Consider the following 24,022-nt stretch of genomic DNA (forward strand, 5'->3'; position numbering starts at 1 on the left):
GGGTGGGATGTAAATAGTAATTTTTTTAATGTAAATATAGGTTTATTTTTTATTTTTTTAATGTAGATGTACTTTTACTTTTTGGCCACAAGATGGCAACCTTGGGTTTGTTTACATGACGTCACGCTAAGCGTAACATGTACTCTTAGGGGGACGTAGGAGGCAGAAAAAGCAAGGCTTCTGAGAGAAGCTGTTGCTTTTTCTGTGGGGGAGAGGAATCAGTGATCGGGCACCATGGCCCGATTCATTGATTCCAGGGCTAACAATCCGCGGCCGGGAGCACGCGTGCACGCATGCGATCGGCCGCGGGAGTGCACATGGCCTCCTTGGACGTAGCTCTACGTCCAGGAGGACAAAGTGGTTATTATATGATTCATCATTTTCTAATCTAAACTCCAAAAATTGCCATCATAAATTTACATTTACACATTCCACAGCAGTTATCAATGTTTATTTATTAATAATTTTTTTATCATGGTACATAATGACCTGTCCCTTTCTAATATTACAGCTTTAAACCCATTTGAGGAAGACAACATAGATGCTGCATTTCTGGAAGAAATTGCCTTAAAACGAACATCCGTTCTTCTCGGTCTTCAGCAGTGCTAGAATTAGACATTTTCAATTTATTTATCATTTTATTAAAACCCGACCTCAGCTACATATACAAGAGAACCCAAGCTTACTTCCTGTGACTTTTGTTGGAATCATGTATGTGGTGGTTCAGATGTGGGATTTGGATGTCTGCTACAACGGCCATTGTGGTCAGGCATCTTTTCATGTTTTTCACATATCCCGTATGCCTGTAGAACTCTTATTTTAATAAGCAAACATAAGTCACAATTCTGTTTACCTCATAGAATTTTGTTTTATCTTATATAAAATGTTTACACATCCAAAAAGTGTACTAGCTTAGCTGGGTCTGTAATCTAATCAAAACTCTATCTTATTTTAGAAAATGTATAATTTTAGAACTATGCATACGGTATTTCTGCCTTTATAAATGTTATGCTATATTTTCTTAAAGAAAAAATCCTCTTGAAAAAAGCATTATTATTCTTTCATTAAGCTCTGTAATTGGACAGATGCCATACTGTGTGTACTGTTGGAATGGATTTGATCGGTTTTGGATCCTCTCCAAGTTCATCTTAGATTAGATCTTAGATTTTTTTTTTGCCAATATTTATATGTATTGTCTACTGTGATACCTTATGCTCAGAGCATAGTGTCTGTGTTGCATGTAAGCATTTGTCACTTCCAAGGGAAGTGTGTGTGTGTTTTCTCTCAGTTCTTGTCCACTCTACTCTACATTAAATCTTTTGATAGCGTGAGAAGGTAACTTCCTCAACAAACTACCGTCAGTCAGGAAATTCCTCTTCTTTCTTTTTGTCAGTGTGAAAGTAAGTCTGTCTCATAGGCCAAAGATCAATGTGCAAAATGTAGTTATCCATAGCATCCAATCAAACCCGTAAAAGGTCAGTGCACCAAACAATCTCTTCCAGTTTTTGGTGGACATTAACTGAACAGCTTTAAACCCCAGCTCAGGCAACTTTTTAGGTGCATTCAGTGTTCTCCCCAGGCTCTTTTAGCCGGGTGCCCCACCCAGCTAATTTTAGTGACCACCCAGCTGTCATTAGATCACCTCCTCCTATGCTGTAAACCGTTGTACTGGCCCTGCATTCGTCGCTCGCATGCCACCCGGCTGAAAAAAAAATTCTGGGTAGAACACTGGCATTTAACAGATCTGAATAGCCTGCCTCATGGATTCATTTTTCTTCAGCAACACCCAGCAGCCTGCTCATCATGTTGTATCTCCACACTTTCTCTAGCAACGGCTGTTTGCTAGAGATATGTGAAATTGCTCTTTATTCAAATATATATTTCAGAGTAGATATGCAGGAGCAATGTTTCTGAGCTTAATCCATCTGCTTTCTTCAGCTGCATCCAAACCCAACTGTTCATTAAGTGTCATTACCCCTATACATATATACAGAAAACCATCTATAACCTGAAGCTTACTGCATACCAGTATTTTAAACTGGCTCTCCACCTGTATTGCCATCAGGCGAACCTGAATGGAAACTAAGCTCAACACATGGCCTTTTATATCATTAATGGCAGGACCGATTGATATACTACTATGTCAATACTGGTGATGGTTTGCTGTATATACAGGGGTAATGACACTTGTGTGCATTTGGGGTTGGATGCAGCATGTATAAGGAGCTGGACTAAGCTCTGAAAGCTCTGAAAAGTTGATGCTATATATCCACTCTGTAATATATGTTTGATTAATTTTACCCATTGGATGGTGCAGGCCCATATCTATCTCCATGTATTACAACCCATGGTGCTGACAGACGAAACCTGAGCATATCCATCCTCAAGTGCATTTAAATGACTTAAACATCTTTACAAGAGAATGACTGCAGTGATGGACAATCTATAAAGCAATCAGTCACGATCACTTCCTAACTAAATGAGGCATGTCTCAGTGGCCCAGGGCCCACTAGAACGTTTTTAGCTGTGATTTCTGCTTTCAAGGATTTATCGGCGATTCCTAAAGCACTAGGCTAATGCAAGCCTATAACAGTGATTCCACATGAACAATCACAATCTGCCAATACCACAATCACATTTTCATTCAGTGAATGCAGAAAGCAAAATCTCATTCCTGGAAATCGCTCTGTTTATAGTGAAAAAATTGCTGTATAAAAAGCTAGTGATTTTTATAGTGATTTTTTATTTCTATTGGGTCCGAGTCTGCAGGCAGCTCTGTGGAGGAGAGCATATATGACCTAATGCATCATGTTTGTTTGGTTTTGTTTTCTTTTTACAAAAGCTATGATTTTATTTATTTTTTCAAAACCTTTTTATTTATAATTTAAAATGTTCTTTTAACTGCATATAAAATTTGCCTGAACTGGGGCTTTACAGACTTCTAAGCAATAATTAAATCTACAGTTATGTGCATCTATGATCGTAATCAAAATGGAGTTCTCCATTGTATTTCCGTTTTCAGATAGTCAAACGTTTTAGAATGGCAGAGAGGAATGTAAAATGTAAATAACCACAGAAAGTATAAGATGTATACAATGTGACACTGATGAGATGACCAGTAAGCTAGTTAGTTGCCATGCTTGGTTTATTTTATCTTATGGAGAATACAGGAGGAGTGATAGCATGTATATTGTTACAGGAGGAATTAACTTTGATTACTCCCTCAGATATGCAATGGCCAGGATAGTTTAAAACTGTGATATGGCTCTAGCAGGGATCTTAGTATGTGATTGCAGCTCTTTGTGTGGTCAGATACAAAACCTCCTAAGTCAACAGCAATTTATTCAAAAATAAGTGCGTTTCCTCACTGTGCATATTTCTTTGTATGACATTTCCTCAGGACCACTAGCAGTGTTGTATTAATTGACTTTATGTTGAAATGAGCACACTAACTAGATCTCAGTGAAGAGAGTTGGAAGATGGGAACTGTGATAAGGTCACACAAGTGGCTCTAGACAATTAAATTGTTAGATTTAAATCTATGCTGAAGTTATGTATGTTGCAATAAAGAAAAGGAGCTTAAACGCTACATAAGTAAAATTATAACGTAAAGTCACCTATACAACCTTGCTTTTGGTGCTACATACAAACAGGTTTGGAAACTCTGCTATAGATAATGGCCTCAATTCACTAAGCTTATCTCCTGTCTTTAATAAAGTTTCTAGAGTGATCACCATGGTGATGAGGCATGCCGTATTCAGGAAAACATTTGCCTCAGGCAAACCTAAAGTTAACTCTTCTGTCTTTAAGTTAACTCTTCAATCCTTAAAGTAACTCCAGAGTTAAAGACAGGCTGTTAATTAACTGCGTGTGAAAATAACTACAGAGGAGGTAACTTAAGGAATGAAGAGATAAGATAACTCTCTTACTGTGTGGTGGTAAGTTTTCTCTTGCCTTATTATCTCCAGCATGATCTTAGTGAATTGAGGCCAATGTGTTAAAGGGTACCTGATGTGGGCACAAATCTGTGGAATTAAGCCTGCCCTGTGTTTTTTACCAGAATTTGAATTGCTTGTAGCAGTCTCAGTGCTCCGGAGGGTCCCACTCTCCCTGCTTTTTATCTTCTGACTGGGAAACAGTGGGATGGAAGTGCTTGCTGTTGATAATTAACACATTTGAACAGGGCATGTGCGAGTTCCCAATTCATGCATGCCCAGTAGAAGAAAGTGCTCATTCTCGTATGCTTCCATTTACTGGTCATGCGTGATTCAGAAACTTGCCCGTGCCTAGTTCATAGTAGCTCTTTGGTGGCAGTGGGTGGTGCCATATTACAGTCAGGGGTGGAAGGGAATGCCTAAAGTGTTTAAACTGTATACACGTTTTCTAGTTTTTTCCTACCTCTGTGGCCCTCACCTGCCCCTAAATACAATTTCCCTCAGACGAAAAAAAAAGTCAAAATACCATTTTGTGTTGCTCCAAATTACTGTTTCATGATCTCTCAACAAATCAGCTAAAGTAAAGAATAGGAATTGTCTCCACATGTGTAGCTTAAATATACTGCACAGTGGTAAGGAAATAGTTTAGAAAGGATTAATTAACCCTCTAGGTGACCCTATATATGCATTTCTGTAAACTGTTCCAAAACAATGCTGTAGGGAACAATGATTGAGGTCAGGCAAGTGGACAGAGGCCAGTCACACAAACAATTTTTGTGTATTAACATTTCAGAATACAATGGAGATAATTTCTAAGAAAGGTTTCAGTATATTTGTCAGGCATTTTAATATTGGTGATTTTCTCAGACACATTTTCCTAACTTTTTAAGAGGCAACGCTGCTTTACTAGCAGGATATCAGATTTCTCAGTTCTCTGTAAGGAAGGTCATGAGTTGATTCAGGATTATGCATGGATTCCAACTTGGTGGAATTTGATTGGTCTATTTACAAGTTGCATATATTTGCATAATCCTGTACCAACTGAGATAGGCTGTTGCAGTGGAGGCATTCTAATTGGAATAATGAATGGCCACGTATGTATGTCCTGAATCACAGTGCTCCATCTTCATGCTAAGTCACCTCCCTTGCTAGAAGTGCGATCTCGCACATCTCATGGAATTTTATATTTCAATAGGCTTGATCACTGGTTTTCTGATGTGCCTCAAATTTGAGCCTTGTTCACTGGGCTTGAAAGGTGCCAATGCCCCATATGGGCGCGGCAGAGGAAGGGCAGTCTCGTCTTCAGGGATGTATGCATTAGGGCGCTGCTCTGCTGTTGTGTAAGTTCCATTCGCTACCATATTATGTTCTTCCTCTTCTTCCATCTGCAACAGATAAATGTTTACGGTGTTGTGTATTTGTTACTGCATAACTGTAATTGACATACTGACATGTCTGTAGATATTTTAGGGCATCAAAATATAAACATGTAAATTACGGTTTTTGATATTGACTGTAAAATATATATTGAAAGAATGTGGCTATCTGTTACAATTCAAAATGTATATATGTAAGAAGTAAATAAAGTTCATAATGCATAATTTGCAAAATTGTTCTGTTTTTGCATGAGCAGCAAAATAAACCTTCTGCATACCGATAGGAATGTCAAAGGAAATTATTGGCTCTTCTAATGGCCTCAATTCTGGTAGGCTTACCGTCCGTTTTACCGCATACACTGTATTATAGCGCATGCAGTAAAAGCAATTTGCTATTCTACTAGATTTTAGTCTTAATTTACAGCATGAGGTAAATTAGGTCATAAAATGTGCAGTATTTGACTGAAAAATGGAATTCTCATAAAAAAAGAGGCGTGTTAGCACATAATTTACCAATTAGTTTAAGACCTGCCTGTACCAGGCGGTAAAGTCAACTTGTGTGCATTTTGCAGTTTCTAGTGGAGTTCCTATTGCTGTTTTAGTGGAGTTCCTATTGAGGTTGTGCAGTAGAAAAGAATAGTAGAAATAAAACCCATATATTTACTGGATTTTTTTTTTAGGGGATGCATATAAATATACTTTCCATAGGTTGCTACAAAATCAAATCAATCAAAAGGAAGACAATTAAAGACCATTATTTTATTTACTGCTGAAATACAGCACTTTTACCACATTTTCAAACGTTTAACCGCATTTTTGGAAATGCAGAGAAATCTTTCAGAATTGCCAAAAAACAACGGAAAAATAGATTGCGGTATTTTACCGACAATTTTTTTTTTACTGCACATACCAGAACTAAGGCCAATGTGTGTTAATTCTCCCATTGCACAGGGTTCAGGGGAAACCACACACAGAGATAATGGATGGATGACGTCTTTTTTCAACCCAAATAACTATGATATATATATATATATATATATATATATATATATATATATATATATATATATATATATATATGTATGTGTATATAGTAGTGTGCATACACGTATATACTTACACATATTTTTGTTTCACGTGCACTTTAAGTACACAAATTTAGCTAATGGCCTTTACACTGGCAGCTTAATTTGTTTACAATATTTCCCCTTTAAAATTGTGAATACGCAATCTACCCTGGTCATTGCGTGCATAGTTATGCGTCAGCATGCGTGCCACGGTGGTACGCATGGTCTATGCTGACGCGTAGCTTGTGACGCAACTTTTAAGCGACGAGCTCTCTTGACACGTACTCTTCTGTGGTACGCACGGTGGTACGCATGGTCTATGCTGACGCGTAGCTTGTGACGCAACTTTTGAGCGACGAGCTCTCTTGACACGTACTCTTCTGTGGTACGCACGGTGGTACGCATGGTCTATGCTGACGCGTAGCTTGTGACGCAACTTTTGAGCGACGAGCGTACTCTTGACACGTACTCTTGACACGTACTCTTCTGGTTGACGCGTACGTCATTACGTTATGGAAGCGACGCGTACTTTGACGCATACCTGCCCAGTCACCTGATACAGGAAATAAAGCCCAGTGATGGCGTGGATCAGCCTCAGAAGAAGCACCGCCGTGCGAAACGGCTGTTAGGCTACCCTCTTTTTGCCCTGCACCCACCGCCGACCACCTAGAATATGGTAGGACTTCTACTTCATATTGTCACCATATATTATGTCACTCCAGCACGGAGCCACTGTATGTGATCACTGAACCTACTTACTGCATTGAAATGAGTGAATAAACCGCAATTCACTGCAGTGCCTCAAAAGTCTCTATTCCCCTTTATGATCCTAACTATGTAACTATGTAGTGAGCATGGTGTATTGCTAGGTGCACACGATACGTTTTTTCAGTCGTTTTTCCATCCAATCGATTTTCCGCTTGATTCTCTCATTTTTTTCTTTTCAATTTCCATTCACTTCTATGAGAAATTGACCAGAAAAACGATCGGAAATATCGGACATGACAGAATTTATCTATCGAACCATCTATCTAACCCTAAATTGTATGGTGTGTACCTAGCATCACTGCCACTACTAATCACTGTGCATCTCACACTAATTCTTCAGACTCCTCCCATCCGTTTCTCCTAGTGCTTGAGTTCAGTCTGCTGCCCACTTACACATAATACAAATGCCAATAAGACCATATAGAAGCTCACTAAAGCTAGCCGCAGACTAGTAGTTTGAATTTGAGGACACGATTCCACTAGAGCAACGCGCGTCTGCGAGACACGAGCCGGGTCTGCGGGGAAAGCAGACGAATCCCATCAGCTGTGCCATGCACGGCTATGGGATCCGCAGCCTCCCGCGCCGATTCGGATGGAAAAGCCGGCCGAATCGCTAGTGGTAGCGATTCAGCCGGTTTTACCATTGCACCCTATGGCAGAGTTTCCCCACACTATTCGCCTGCGGCGAAACTCTGCGGATTCACGTTGGTTTACGCTCAAGTGGAAACGCGCCCTTAATCCCACAAGAACATAAAATTGTCAAAAATCAATCAAAAGCTTGGGCCTTAGTTGATAAATGTCAATTTAAACACACAGATGTATTTGGAAGGAAGGGACATCACTGCACTGCCCATGTTTCATGCTTTTAAGCACCCAGTAGATAGATGCACATGGTCAGCTGGCCGGCAATGGGCACACTAGCTGCCTTATGTAAGCTATTTTAGCGTTAGGTATTGGTCAATACTGCAAACGATTGGGTCTCAGCATGAACAAATATGTCTATGAAAAATGTTATAGTTATGCATACATGCATGATCTCTTAGGTTATCAGACACTTGGTGGCACCTTATTGTGCCTGGCCTTATCTCCATGCTGGCACTATAGCCCCATTCACAACTCCGACTAGTTCTACTTGCAGTAAAGTCCATGTGCTGTCCATTCTGTGTGACCTCGTGGACCGCTCTCCTAAACCGCTGTGCAGAACACACGCTAAGTATACTTCTGATGGTGGCTGCTGCACACAGCTATGTTAGTGCATGCAGCAAGAGGGCACACAGAGTGGACAAAGCATGTGCTCCTGAGCCTGAACTAGAAGTAAGGGTTACAGCAGCAGCACAGACGGGAGGACAAGCCCTATTGCCCTGATGCCCTAATAGATTATGCAGGTTTACTTTATGGCAATCACATTTCCTGCATGCTGTTAGCTTATATTGAACCACCGAATGTGACATTATTAAAGCTATTTTATAGAATATATGATTTCTATAGTGCTCCTCATTATTCATTTCCAACAGCCTTTAAATCTTATAGAAGTTACACATTGTTGGTTTTAGTAGGTGATGGCAGCAAGGCACTAGGCCTTAGGGCAGTTTCTAGGCTAAATTTCACCCAGGGCGAGGGTATAAAATCGCCCTCCCCCCTCCCCGGAGCCAGGTATAGATGCCCGCAGTATAGGTTAGATAGGTAGGTGCTACCAGTATGCGTTAATTAGCTAGGTGCCCGCAGTATAGGTTAGATAGGTAGGTGCCCGCAGTATAGGTTAGATAGGTAGGTGTCTGCTGCATAGGTTAGGTAGGTAAGTGACTGCAGTATAGGTTAGATAGGTAGATGACTGCAGTATAGGTTAGATAGGTTGGTGCCAGTATAGATTAGATAGGTAGGTGACTGCAGTATAGGTTAGGTAGGTAAGTGACTTCAGTATAGGTTAGATAGGTAGGTGTCTGCTGCATAGGTTAGGTAGGTAAGTGACTGCAGTATAGGTTAGATAGGTAGGTGACTGCTGTATAGGTTAGATAGGTAGGTGCCAGTATAGGTTAGATAGGTAGGTGACTGCAGTATAGGTTAGGTAGGTAAGTGACTGCTGTATAGGTTAGATAGGTGACTGCTGTATAGGTTAGGTAGGTGACTGCAGTATAGGTTAGATAGGTAGGTGACTGCAGTATAGGTTAGATAGGTGACTGCAGTATAGGTTAGGTAGGTAAGTGACTGCTGTATAGGTTAGATAGGTAGGTACCAGTATAGGTTAGGTATGTAGGTACCAGTATAGGTTAGGTAGGTAGGTGACTGCAGTATAGGTTAGGTAGGTAAGTGATTGCACTATAGCTTAGATAGAAAAGTGATTGCAGTATAGCTTAGATAGGAAGGTGACTGCAGTATAGATTAAATAGGTAGGTTCCCGCAGTATAGATTAGATAGGTAGGTGCCTGCTGTATAGGTTAGGTAGGTAAGTGACTGCAATATAGGTTAGGTAGGTAAGTGATTATGGGCGTGCGGTGCGTGCAATCGCCCGGGGCGCTGGATTGTTGCGGCAGGAGGGGGCGCAGCGGTGGTGTGAGCAGGCATAATAGTAATAACTTACTTCAGCCGAATAGCCGAACCAACGCAGCTTCGAAGTCCTTCCTTTCCCGGCATCTGTCTCAGTAACAGTGCCCCCTGTGATGACGTGGTATGTCATCACAGAGGGCGCTGTTACTGAGACAGATGCAGGGAAAGGAAGTACATTGAAGCTGCATGAGATCGGCTATTCATCTGAAGGAAGGTGAGTTATTACTATCATGCCCGCTCCCACCACCGCTGCGCCCCCCTCCTGCCGCAACAATCCAGCGCCCCAGGCGATTGCACGCACCGCACGCCCATAGAAACTGGGCTGCCTTACACTTCTCGGTTTCCTGATCTAAGGCTGCAACAGACTTTCTAAATGATAGTCTACAAATGTATTGCTCTTTGCAGAGTGACAAAATTGTAAAGGTGAATGTTCACATTGTGCATTACATATTGCAATATTTTTTGAAAATCTTACTCTAGCTTTTTCTTCTCTCTCAAGCTGGCGTCTGCGTTCTTCGCGGACCAAACGTTTCCACTCTTGTTCAGTTTCTGCACTAGGTGGCAATCCCTGCTCCATCCTTGCATAGCAGGTTTCTACAAAGTTCTCTTTGTCTCTCACTTCCTGCTGCATTTTCATGCAATTGGCTTGCTGCATGGATAACTCTGCAATGCGAGACATCAGTTTGCGAGTGGTGTTTTTAATCCTCTTTTGCACTTCATTCATCTGCCAGTGATGGAAAGGTAAGCAATCTGACATTACACATGTGAGACTTCAGTGTAAAGAACATTTACAGAATATTAACCTTGTGTACAGCAACTGATAGCATCAGATTAGGTTAGGGTTAACGTGAGAATTAGGTTAGGTTGTAGTGATAGCAGAATATCACTACATTTACAGATATTATACTACTGTGTACATCTCACACCTATTTTAACTAAAGGTGGCAACTAGTTATCCAGTTTTTGTGAAAATCATTTGAGATCATTCTGATTGGAAGTGAAATATCGTAATACAGCGTTCACTACATCATCAACAAACCAATCTTTGCTTCCTATCTATCACAACCAAAAATTGGTTTGACGAAAATGCAATCATACTTTTTTTTTTTTTTCAATAGTTCAGAATTGATTGTGTCCAAAGGAGATTTACAACCAATCCGATCAGATCAGAAATATATAATTGCTCGAACAATTTTTCGTTGGGAATTGGACCATTAGTGGCCACCTTAACGGTGCTGACACACCTTAGAGCCTTAGAGAAGTACTAAGATTTCTGTTGACCAGTGGGAACTGAACCTCAACCTCTCTAGACCTCTCTTTACATTGAGGTGTCACTTCTGTTATGAGATCATGGCCCATATGCAATTCATTTTTTCTTCTGAGTTTTCTCCTAGGTGATATTTTTACACTTTGTCATAAAAAAATTTTTAAACCACCAGCAAGCAAGAAAATACTCAAAATAGTTTTGATAGTACTTTTTCTCCAACTTTTGGGTACTTTTTCAATTGTAAAATGCTGAAAATGTATTTTAAAGAGACCATGAAAATTATCTCCTAGGAGAAAACTAAGGAGAAAAAGTGAATTGCATATGGGCCCATGTCTCTTGGATAATGAACATTTTGAGTACTTGTAGAGGTTTCCCACACAGACTATCTCGACAAGAGTTGCAGGTGGTTGAGATGTCAAAGTCAAAAACATCTTGCCCTACAGCAGGCATGTCCAAAGTCTGGCCTGGGGCTAAATTTGGCCTGCCAAGCCTTTTCCATGTGGTAAGCAGGCCATAGCTGCTGTGCCACATGCAGGGGCCACCAATATTTACACATTGTTTTTCTATGGGACCTTTCCACTGTTCTTCTGGGTTCATCTATCAGGCCTTCTGAAGTTATCAAGAGACAGATCTGTTTTGACAACTAAAGCAGTCTTTTTAGTGATCATAATTTCAGTCAGTGGAATAGGTGAGCTTCTTGCTTTATTGTGCAAGCATTGTTATTTTCAGTATCCATCTGTCTATTAGGGGTGCGCGGGTTCTCAGTTTTTAATCGAAACCGCGATTCATTAGATTTTCTGATCGTCCGTACCTTGCAAATCGCGGTTTTCCGGCGCCAGCCCGTACGGCTCTGCCCGCCCGAATGTATTGCAATTCTGAATGCAGGGGGCGGATCCAGCCCCCCGCATTTAGCATTGCAACATTGTTACACTCGCCGCCGCACCTTTATGAACTATTCTGACCCCACAGCGACAACACAGGCTTCTCTGCATGTGTATGTATATGTATATGTGTATATATATATGTATATGTGTATATATATATATATATATATATATATATATATATATATATATATATATATATATATATATATATATATAATTTGTAGTGTATGGGGTCAGGGTCTGCGATCTGGCTGGAAGAGGCTGAACACACTGTGACACACCGTAACGGAGTGTATAAGGGTGGCGGTGGGGCGGAGCCTAGTAATGGCGGGGTCTGTGTTAGACACTGGGCGTGCGGCAGCAAAGAATTATATATATAGCCACCTACCTAGCTAGCCTATACTGGGGGCAACTATGCTGGCCGCTACCTATACTGGAGGCACCTACCTAAATAACCTATACTGGGGCAACTATACTGGAGGTGCCTACCTGGCTAAACTATACTGGGGACATTGTGAATTTAGTGCTAAAGCTTGATTTGAAGAAAATCGTGAAAAAATAGAAATCGCCATTTTTGAGAGAAAAATCGCAATTATCTATATCTATCGCACTCAATTTCAGAGTACATGGGATCAGTTTATCTTCCTTTTGTACTTTTTACTAATCAAGCAGATGTTTAGTTCCCTAGGGGTCAGAAGTATCCTGGCCTATTTTGAAAAGGCTTCAAAAAGTCAAGAAGTCAAATTAGTTAGTAGGTTTTTTGTTTGTTTGTTTGTCTTTTTTTGGGGGGGAGGGGGAGTAAAAATAAAGGCAACAGGCTTCAAAATCCACTATTGCCTAATGAAGTAAAAAAAATATTGTGGATACCTACAATGTGGTTGTAGACTTATACATCTGTAGGTTCCCACTTCATTTACTCAGCTACAAAAAGAGTGTCTGCAACCTGAGCTCACAAGCTAGGTGCAGCTCCTGAAGAAATGTGTTGAGCACTACAGCTACTAGGGTGAACTGCAGAATCTGTACCCAACATTACAGAATCAATGTTGTCTCAGCTCAGGGAAAACTCTTTAGAATGAAAGGGTCTCCAGGCTGTTCACCCATCCTAAGGCTTGAGATTTATTGTATATGTTGTATATGGTCTCTTGGTATTTGTACCAGAAGATTACTGGGGGAAAAGTTATGCACCTGGTCACATTATTTCCAGTAATACTCTGGGACAACAATCTCAGGGCCAGTGCACACCAAAAATCGCTAGGCATAATCGCACATTTTTGAAGCTATTTTTCTAAGCGATTCCCGATGTTTGCCTACCGACTTTGAGTGTGTCAATCGATTTCTGGGGCGTTGCGTTGAGCAAAAATACACTTTGAGCTGGAAGTGATCAGCTTTTAGAAAGATAAAACTCTAGGAAAAATGCCCTGTTCAGCCCTTTTCAGAGCGATTTTCCACTTTTCCTTTATTTTATATTGAGGCGTAATCGCCTCCAAAATGCTGCAGGACCCACATTTTGGAAAAATCCTGCCACTCTGGTGTGATGAATCCCATACAAACACATTAGCCAAGCACTTTTTGAAGCACTAGCGATTTTTAATTAAAAGAGCTCAAGTGTGCACCGGCCCTCACTCAGGGAAGTGTTGTATGTTCATGCGTGGTGATGGGTTAATAACACTACTAATAATTTAGTAGTACTAATACTGAGGAGAATTAATAGAGGAGGTATTGATGTTTTCTGCATGGGGTGGAGCTGATCTCTTAGTACTTGCCCCAGGGGATTGCTTGAAATAATAATATTAAATTAATATTTCCAAGCATTTCCATCAATGTGTCTAGGGATGGGCAGACCAGCTCTAACTTTCAGTGTGTGATGCATTCATTTCTGCTAATGCAATTAATAGCCTCAAAGATTGATTTACAGAATAAATAAATTGCAATTGGGGTTGGATATTTCATAATATTCCTCCATTTCAAGCCAGTAATATGGTTTCAAATTAAGAACAAGCTGAGGCTAGGTTCACAGTAGGACATTGCGTTGTAAAGTTGCAACGCAACAAAAAAATGTGGTAACGCACATTCACGCTGCTATACCGTTGCATAAAGTAGGTGCAGTGAAGTATACAGGCAGTGGAAAGTATGCTTTCCTGTACATGGTAACGTGTGTTCAGAGGTAATGCACTGCAGCAGTGCGTTACCATAACGCTACGCGTCACAATGCAACTCTAACGCACTGTACACGTCGCATACACTTTTCATTGCCGTGCGATAGGCTGCGTTATAAGACTTTAAAACGCACCACCGCAACGTCCTACTGTGAACGTAGTCTGACTCTTGCCTACAACCCTTAATCAATACACACCTTTTTAGCAAGATTTAGGGTGTCCTCTTTTCCACTCTCAGCTTTAATACGTATTCTCTCTGAAAGCTTTGAGACCTGCTCATAGAGGAAATCCTTTTCCAGCAAACGTTCCTCTTTATCAGCCAGGCGCAGTTCAAGCTACATTAAAACACACATGTTAAAAAATTACATTTTTCTTTTACTTTACAAATTCTGTAAGCACTGCCCTCCAAATATTATTGCTGAAGTGAACAATCATTCAAGGACTACTGCAGCAAAAGTTTTCACATTGTGATATTTATGGTATAGCAGCAAACTAAAAGCCTCAATATACTTTTGTATCACAAAAATGCTGATACTCAGAAATACCTCTCCAGGGAACCTGAAGTGAGAGAGATATGGATGCAGCCATATTTCTTTCCTGTTAACCACTTGCCGACCGCCTACTTCATATTGGCGGCGGCAAAGTGGCAGCCCCAGGACCACGTAACGCAGAATGGCGTCAGGTCCTGGGGCACTGTTTTGCCGGGGATCGCGCGCTGGGATGCGCGCGCATCCGCCGGCAATAGGCTCCGCCCACCCGCGACGTCAACCCGCCGGCCAATCGGAAGCGGGAGTGGTTATGCGGCGATCGCGTCATTCGTGACGCGATCAGCCGCCGGGGACTGGCTCCGCCCACCGCTCGTAGTAACCCGCCGGCCGTTCGGAAGCGCCGGCGGGTTACTAGCACCCGGATCGCCGCATTTACATTGTATAATAGGCTTTGTAATGTATACAAAGCCTATTATACTGGCTGCCTCCTGCCCTGGTGGTCCCAGTGTCCGAGGGACCACCAGGGCAGGCTGCAGCCACCCTAGTCTGCACCCAAACACACTGATCTGCCCCCTGATCGCCCACAGCACCCCTCAGACCCCCCCTGCCCACCCCCCAGACCACTGTTTGCACACAATCACCCCCCTAATCACCCATCAATCACTCCCTGACACTATCTATCAACGCTATTTTTTTTTTTAGTCCCTAAACTGCCCCCTGGGTACTCCTGATCAACCCCCCACCCCTCAGATTCTCCCCAGACCCCCCCCCCCTGTGTACTGTATGCATCTATCCTCCCTGAACACCTGTCAATCACCCCCTGTCACTGCCACCCATCAATCAGCCCCTAATCTGCCCCTTGCGGGCAATCTGATCACCCACCCACACCAATAGATCGCCCGCAGATCCGACATCAGATCACCTCCCAAGTGCAGTGTTTACATCTCTTCTCTCCTCTAAACACCCACTAATTACCCATCAATCACCCTCTATCAGATTAGACCCTAATCTGCCCCTTGCGGGCACCCAATCACCCGCCCACACGCTCAGATTGCCCTCAGACGCCCCCTTATCAATTCGCCAGTGCATTATTTACATCCGTTCTTCCCTGTAATAACCCACTGATCACCTGTCAATCACCCCCTGTCACTGCCACCCTTTAATCACCCCCTGTCACTGCCACCCATCAATCAGCTCCTAACCTGCCCCTTGCGGGCAATCTGATCACCCACCCACACCAATAGATCACCCGCAGATCCGACGTCAGATCACCTCCCAAGTGCAGTGTTTACATCTATTCTCTCCTGTAAACACCCACTAATTACCCATCAATCACCCCCTATCACCACCTGTCACTGTTACCCATCAGAATAGACCCTAATCTGCCCCTTGCGGGCACCAAATCACCCGCCCCACACGCTCAGATTGCCCTCAGACCCCCCCCCCTTATCAATTCGCCAGTGCAATATTTACATCTGTTCTTCCCTGTAATAACCCACTGATCACCTGTCAATCACCTATCAATCACCCATCAATCAACCCCTGTCACTGCCACCCATCAATCACCCCCTGTCACTGCCACCCATCAATCAGCCCCTAACCTGCCCCTTGCGGGCAATCTGATCACCCACCCACACCAATAGATCGCCCGCAGTTCCGACATCAGATCACCTCCAAAGTGCATTGTTTACATCTGTTCTGCCATCTAATCACCCACTGATCACCCATCAATCAGCCCCTGTCACTGCTACCCATCAGATTAGACCCCTATCTGCCCCTAGGGCACCCAATCACCCGCCCACACCCTCAGAATGCCCTCAGACCCCAGCCCTGATCACCTCGCCAGTGCATTGCTTGCATCTATTCCCCCCACTAATCACACCTTGAGACACCCATCAATCACCTCCTGTCACCCCCCTAGCACTCCTATCCATCAGGCCCAATACAACCTGTCATGTAAGAGGCCACCCTGCTTATGACCGGTTCCACAAAATTCGCCCCCTCATAGACCACCTGCCATCAAAATTTGCAGATGCTTATACCCCTGAACAGTCATTTTGAGACATTTGGTTTCCAGACTACTCACGGTTTTGGGCCCGTAAAATGCCAGGGCAGTATAGGAACTCCACAAGTGACCCCTTTTTAGAAAAAAGACAGCCCAAGGTATTCTGTTAGGTGTATGAAGCAGTCATAGAAGATTTTTATTTTTTGTCAAAAGTTAGCGGAAATTGATTTTTATTGTTTTTTTCACAAAGTTTCATTTTTCACTAACTTGTGACAAAAAATAAGATCTTCTATGAACTCACCATACACCTAATGGAATACCTTGGGGTGTCTTCTTTCTAAAATAAGGTCACTTGTGGCGTTCCTATACTGCCCTGGCATTTTAGGGTCCCTAAACCGTGAGGAGTTGTCTAGAAAACAAATGCCTCAAAATGACCTGTGAATAGGACGTTGGGCCCCTTAGAGCACCTAGGCTGCAAAAAGTGTCACACATGTCGTATCACCGTACTCAGGAGAAGTAGTATAATAGTATAATTTACACATAATTTACACATACCCATGCTGGGTGGGAGAAATCTCTCTGTAAATGGACAATTGTGTGTAAAAAAAATCTAATATATGTCATTTACAGAGATATTTCTCCCACCCAGCATGGGTATATGTAAAAATACACCACAAAACACATTATACTACTTCTTCTGAGCACGGCAGTACCACATGTGTGGCACTTTTTTGCAGCCTAACTGCGCTAAAGGGCCCAAAGTCCAATGAGTACCTTTAGGATTTCACAGGTCATTTTGCGACATTTGGGTTCAAGACTACTCCTCACGGTTTAGGGCCCCTAAAATGCCAGGGCAGTATAGGAACCCCACAAGTGACCCCATTTTAGAAAGAAGACACCCCAAGGTATTCAGTTAGGAGTATGGTGAGTTCATAAAAGATTTTATTTTTTGTCACAAGTTAGCGGAACTTGATTTATATTGTTTTTTTTTTCACAAAGTGTCAATTTCCGCTAACTTGTGACAAAAAAAAAATCTTCTATGAACTCACCATACTCCTAACAGAATACCTTGGGGTGTCTTCTTTCTAAAATGGGGTCACTTGTGGGGTTCCTATACTGCCCTGGCATTTTAGGGGTTCTAAACCGTGAGGAACAGACTAACCAGCAAGCTCATGGTGACCCAGAACTCATTGGGGTGTGTAAGGGACTACAATAGTCCTAAAAGCCCCCTTACTAAGATGTTAAGAAAAACAAGTTTGCTTTCCTAAAACAGAAAGAATTTGCGATAGAGGTTGGAGTGAGCTCGAGATGTCTCCCAGGCACCACTAATTTGCATATATTCAGCAGTGGTGCCTGGGAGACATCTCGAGCTCACTCCAACCTGAATTATCGCAAATTCTTTCTGTTTTAGGAAAGCAAACTTTTGTTTTTCTAAACCGTGAGGAGTAGTCTAGAATCCAAATGTCTCAAAATGACCTGTGAATAGGATGTTAGGCCCCTTAGCGCACCTAGGTTGCAAAAAAGTGCCACACATGTGGTATTGCCCTACTCAGGAGAAGTAGTATAATGTGTTTTGGGGTGTATTTTTACACATACCTATGCTGGGTGGGAGAAATATCTCTGTAAATGACAATTTTTTGATTCTTTTTACACACAATTGTCCATTTACAGAGATATTTCTCCCACTCAGCATAGGTATGTGTAAAAATACACCCCAAAACACATTATACTACTTCTCCTGAGTATGGCGATACCACATGTGTGGCACTTTTTTGCACCCTAACTGCGCTAAGGGGCCCAAAGTCCAATGAGTACCTTTAGGATTTCACAGGTCATTTTGCGACATTTGGTTTCAAGACTACTCCTCACGGTTTAGGGCCCCTAAAATGCCAGGGCAGTATAGGAACCCTACAAATGACCCCATTTTAGAAAGAAGACACCCCAAGGTATTCCGTTAGGAGTATGGTGAGTTCATAGAAGATTTTATTTTTTGTCACAAGTTAGCGGAAATAGACACTTTGTGAAAAAAAAACAATTAAAATCAATTTCCGCTTACTTGTGACAAAAAATAAAATCTTCTATGAACTCACCATACTCCTAACGGAATACCTTGGGGTGTCTTCTTTCTAAAATGGGGTCATTTGTAGGGTTCCTATACTGCCCTGGCATTTTAGGGGGCCTAAACCATGAGGAGTAGTCTTGAAACCAAATGTCGTAAAATGACCTGTGAAATCCTAAAGGTACTCATTGGACTTTAGGCCCCTTAGCGCAGTTAGGGTGCAAAAAAGTGCCACACATGTGGTATCGCCATACTCAGGAGAAGTAGTATAATGTGTTTTGGGGTGTATTTTTACACATACCCATGCTGAGTGGGAGAAATATCTCTGTAAATGGACAATTGTGTGTAAAACAAATCAAAAAATTGTCATTTACAGAGATATTTCTCCCACCCAGCATGGGTATGTGTAAAAATACACCCCAAAACACATTATACTACTTCTCCTGAGTACGGTAATACCACATGTGTGGCACTTTTTTGCAGCCTAACTGCGCTAAGGGGCCCTAAGTCCAATGAGCACCTTTAGGCTTTACAGGGGTGCTTACAATTTAGCACCCCCCAAAATTCCAGGACAGTAAACACACCCCACAAATGACCCCATTTTGGAAAGTAGACACTTCAAGGTATTCAGAGAGGGGCATGGTGAGTCCGTGGCAGATTTAATTTTTTTTTTGTCGCAAGTTAGAAGAAATGGAAACTTTTTTTTTCCTTTTTTTTTTTTTTTCTTCACAAAGTGTCATTTTCCGCTAACTTGTGACAAAAAATAAAATCTTCTATGAACTCACCATGCCTCTCAGTGAATACTTTGGGATGTCTTCTTTCCAAAATGGGGTCATTTGGGGGGTATTTATACTATCCTGGAATTTTAGCACCTCATGAAACATGACAGGGGGTCAGAAAATTCGGAGATGCTTCAAAATGGGAAAATTCACTTTTTGCACCATAGTTAGTAAACGCTATAACTTTTACCCAAACCAATAAATATACACTTAATGTTTTTTTTTTTTTATCAAAGACATGTAGCAGAATAACTTTCGCGCTCAAATGTATAGGAAATTTTACTTTATTTGAAAAATGTCAGCACAGAAAGTAAAAAAAAGTCCTTTTTTTTGACAAAATTCATGTCTTTTTTGATGAATATAATAAAAAGTAAAACTCACAGCAGCAATCAAATCGCACCAAAAGAAAGCTGTATTAGTGACAAGAAAAGGAGGTAAAATTCATTTAGGTGGTAGGTTGTATGACCGAGCAATAAACCGTTAAAGCTGCAGTGGTCTGAATGGAAAAAAAGGCTCTGGTCCTTAAAGGGAAGGTTCAGGGAAACGTTTAAAAAAATAAAAATCCATATCCACTTACCTGGGGCTTCCTCCAGCCCGTGGCAGGCAGGAGGTGCCCTCGCCGCCGCTCCAGAGGCTTCCGGTCGTCTTCAGTGGCCGACCCGACCTGGCCAGGCCGGCTGCCAGGTCGGGCTCTTCTGCGCTCCAAGGACGGGCTCTTCTGCGTCCCACGCGGGCGCGCTGACGTCATCGGACGTCCTCCGGGCTGTACTGCGCAGGCGCAGTAGTTCTGCGCCTGCGCAGTAAAGCCCGGAGGACGTCCGATGACGTCAGCGCGCCCGCGTGGGACGCAGAAGAGCCCGTCCTTGGAGCGCAGAAGAGCCCGACCTGGCAGCCGGCCTGGCCATGTCGGGTCGGCCACCGAAGACGACCGGAAGCCTCTGGAGCGGCGGCGAGGGCACCTCCTGCCTGCCACGGGCTGGAGGAAGCCCCAGGTAAGTGGATATGGATTTTTATTTTTTTAAACGTTTCCCTGAACCTTCCCTTTAAGGGGTTTTATGACTGCAGTCCTTAAGTGGTTAAACAATACCAATTGCCTGGCTGTCCTGCTAATCTAATACTTTTCAGCCAGAAACCTAGAACAAGCATACAAATCAGAAGTTTCTGAATAAAATGTCAAGATTTTCCGCATGCTTGTTTCAGGTGTGTGAGTCACTACTGAAGCAAAAGGTCAGCAGGACTGTCAGACAACCAGTATAGTTTAAAAGGAAATAAATATGGCAGTCTCCATATACCTCTGGCTTCAGGTTCCATTTAATATCTATAATTATAATTTCCAAGCCAGCCACTGTGTGTCCTTCTGAATTGCACACATTCCTTTCTGCCTTGCCCTGAATGGCCATGGCCACTCCCTTAACCCCCTTCATAATTGTCCGGGATTTGCTACGGAACTGTTTGGATGTTGTGCGACAAACATCAGGCTATAAACCTTACTGACTTGGTGAGGATCTGCAAAGAGGAGTGGGCCAAAATCCCTCCTAAGATGTGTGCACACCTGGTGGCCAACTACAAGAAACGTCTGACCTCTGTGATTGCCAACAAGGGTTTTGCTCTTGTAGTAAGTCATCTTTTGATAACGCATTACAATGCACACCAAGCTCTGACTTTGTGGCACTGGGTATTTAAGGGATTCCTTTGTTGTTGTTGAGCACTGGGTGACTGCAAGAAACAGATTTGACAGGAGTGTGAGACATGGAGCTGAGAATTGAACTTAGCCTTCCAATTCATGGTTGTGCCTAGGAGGCGGACGCAAGATACACTTACAACTTCAGAACCGTCAATGTAGATTGGAGGTTGGGTAGGGGCTTGCTTCCTGAAGTTGATGATCATCTCAATAGTTTTGGCTGAGTTCAGGACCAGCCTGTTCTCTCTACACCAGTGGCATATTCTGTCAACCTGCTGGCGGTAGGCCTGCTTGTCCTTATTGGATACAAGGCCAACGATACTGGTATCATTGGTAAACTTGATGACCTTGACAGATTTTCCCAGGGCTCTCCAGTTGTTAATGGAGAGGGAAAATAGAATCGGCGACAGGGCGCAGCTTTGTGGGGCACCATTGTTGGTGACCCTTGTTTGTAAGGAGATATTACCCAGCTTGACATCTTGGGACCAGTTGGTAAGATAGTCTGTGATCCATAGGTATAGGGTGGGATGAACCTCAAGTGCTGCATGATTGTCCTGAAGTATGCAGGGCCAGATAGTATTAACCCTCCTGGCGGTTTGTCAAAATCCGCCAGGGGGCAGCAAATACGTTTTTTTTTTTTTTTCATGTAGCGAGACGAGGTCTCGCTACATGATAGCCGCTGCTCAGCGGCATCCCCCCAGCTTCTCCGATCGCCGCCGGTGATCGGAGATCAGGAGATCCCGTTCAAAGAACGGGATCTCCTGGAGGGCTTCCCCCGTCGCCATGGCGACGGGGCGGGATGACGTCACCGACGTCATCAACATCGTGACGTCTAAGGGGACTCCGATCCACCCCACAGCGCTGCCTGGCACTGATTGGCCAGGCAGCACACGGGGTCGGGGGGGGGCGGCTGCGGAGACGCGTATAGCTGCGGATCGGCGGGTAGCGGCGGCGATCGGGCACTGCTAGCTGCGTGCAGCAAAAAAAAAATTATGCAAATCGGCCTAGCAGGGCCTGAGCGGTGCCTCCCGGCGGCATAGCCCGTGCTCAGCACGGGCTTACCGCCAGGGAGGTTAAAAGCCGGGCTGAAGTCCAGAAAGAGGATCCTGGCATACGAGTCTGGCCTATCCATGAGGTGGCTGAGTATACTTGCACCTATTTTATACATGTCCATACAGAAATAATGAATAGTATGTATACATTTAAATGGTCTTTATTTTTATTCTCACCTCCTCTGTTCTCTTTATAAGTTCTTCCTGTGATGGATCCGTTCCTTCTACTATATGTATCCTGCTTGCTTTTTCTGGATCCTCTGCTTGCTTTTCTAGTTCATTTAATCTGTCAGCACACTGGGAAAGCTGTTCAAGTAAACGCAAAATATTAACAAATGACATGTTTCTGTTTGCAATATGCATGAAGACCATAAGCAGAAAAAAAGGTTTTAGTATACAGTTATATTCTCTTTCACACTTGAAAAACACTGATAACTTATATAATGTATATACTATACATGTTGCTTTATAAACCAAACTCCTTGTAGTGAGTGAAGCTCCTCTTCCTCACTATGAGCTCAATTCACTGAGCATTACCACATTCGATAACGTAGGAAACAGTTGATTTTACCGAACAGGGTGCTTGATACACTATATGCTGGTAAAGTTGCCGAGCACATGCAATATAACCTTTTAGGCGTGCATAGATTATTGCCATGGTATGAGAACTTGCCTGGCCAAGTGGCAAAATGTATTTTTGATTGCTACTAAATTATGACATAAGTGTAAGTATCATCATATATTGTAACAGTACCAAATAACTTTGACATTTCCTCAAGAACTGCCAATGGCAAGAAGCCTAATATGCATGGAATTATTCAAGAAATGGAACACAGAATTCACATAGTTCTTGTGTAGTAGTACTTTATATCTTTAGGGGGAATATATAAAGCACTGTTCTCTTTTTTCACATTGAGATAAATAGGAAATGTCACAATTCTTCTTAGGAACAATTATCCTTTGTGGAAAATGTTATTTTAGAAAGCAGTAGAGCTAATATAGAAAGTTCATGTTCAGGAGCAAATCACAGATGTCCTTCCTTGGAACATGATTTTATGATCTACATCACAATCCGTCTATAAAACGACCCCACCCTCTAAACCCCCATTACTGACCTGGATCTGGACTGTCACTAGATCGGATTCTAGCTTCATCTTATTTGGTAGATCTTTCTTTATTTGTTCAATTTGTCTCTTCTGTTCGGTAATTTTCATCTTCAGGTAGCGTATTTTCTCATCCTGAGCCATCATCTCAACATCTCCATTCTGGAGTAGCATTTCTTGAGTATTGATCTTCTCATAGAATATACACACTTCTTCCTCACGCTCGATCAATTGAACTCCCCTACAGGTAAATTAATTTTTATTTTTTTTATAATATACAATTTTCTTTCACTTTTACACTCTGTAATGACCATTCAGTTAGTTACCCTAGTATACACACTGGTGCTGCAACTTTTATTATTGATGAATTGACACATTATTGGCAAGTGGGTGTATCTGAGCAGAAGCATAACTCTAGCACATGTATGGAGTGTATACACGAAATATTGTCTGGATGCTTCACCAGTCTGCACTTTATGATAGTGAGAGGGTTGCTAACAAACCTCTCTGCAAACCTTACAGCACACAGATACAAGAAACTTTTTGAGGATAGGGAGGTGTGGAACTTGGACAAAAAGGAAAACTGGCTTGCAAAAAACGGTGAAAGTGGACACCTAAATGGATCCATTTGGTTCATTCCGCCAAACCAATATAGGGAGTTTGTAATAATTTTAGATTGACGGATGTGTCCCATTGACCAATCTGAACAAAACACAAGGCACGGATGAAAAACCGATGCCCAAATAAAAATAAATCCGTTTGATGGATCAGTCTTTAACCAGATCTATTTTTGATCTATGCAGTGTGAATCGGCACTAAGTGGGTTACGTGTACTTACAAGTGTCTGTCTTATTC

The 24,022-nt window shown here is 42.4% G+C and overlaps 2 protein-coding genes across 4 annotated transcripts in view; one reads left to right on the top strand and one right to left on the bottom strand.

Annotated features, from left to right (window-relative positions):
• GSAP (gamma-secretase activating protein) overlaps positions 1-5,507 on the top strand; it is a 137,142-nt gene extending 131,635 nt beyond the window's left edge. For both annotated transcript variants that reach the window (XM_068276214.1, XM_068276215.1), the window contains one exon: positions 512-5,507. In XM_068276214.1, coding sequence (XP_068132315.1) covers positions 512-609 — 98 coding nt within the window. In that variant the 3' untranslated portion in view covers positions 610-5,507. The remainder of the gene's footprint in view (positions 1-511) is intronic.
• CCDC146 (coiled-coil domain containing 146) overlaps positions 3,128-24,022 on the bottom strand; it is a 165,973-nt gene continuing 145,078 nt past the window's right edge. For both annotated transcript variants that reach the window (XM_068276212.1, XM_068276213.1), the window contains exons 15-19: positions 23,180-23,408; positions 22,242-22,370; positions 14,198-14,335; positions 10,166-10,414; positions 3,128-5,320 (exon numbers count right to left, since the gene is read on the bottom strand). In XM_068276212.1, the coding sequence (XP_068132313.1) occupies positions 5,117-5,320; positions 10,166-10,414; positions 14,198-14,335; positions 22,242-22,370; positions 23,180-23,408 (949 nt within the window). In that variant the 3' untranslated portion in view covers positions 3,128-5,116. The remainder of the gene's footprint in view (positions 5,321-10,165; positions 10,415-14,197; positions 14,336-22,241; positions 22,371-23,179; positions 23,409-24,022) is intronic.

Source organism: Hyperolius riggenbachi, chromosome 3 (genome assembly GCF_040937935.1).
Source record: "Hyperolius riggenbachi isolate aHypRig1 chromosome 3, aHypRig1.pri, whole genome shotgun sequence".
NCBI classification, from domain to species: Eukaryota; Metazoa; Chordata; class Amphibia; order Anura; family Hyperoliidae; genus Hyperolius; species Hyperolius riggenbachi.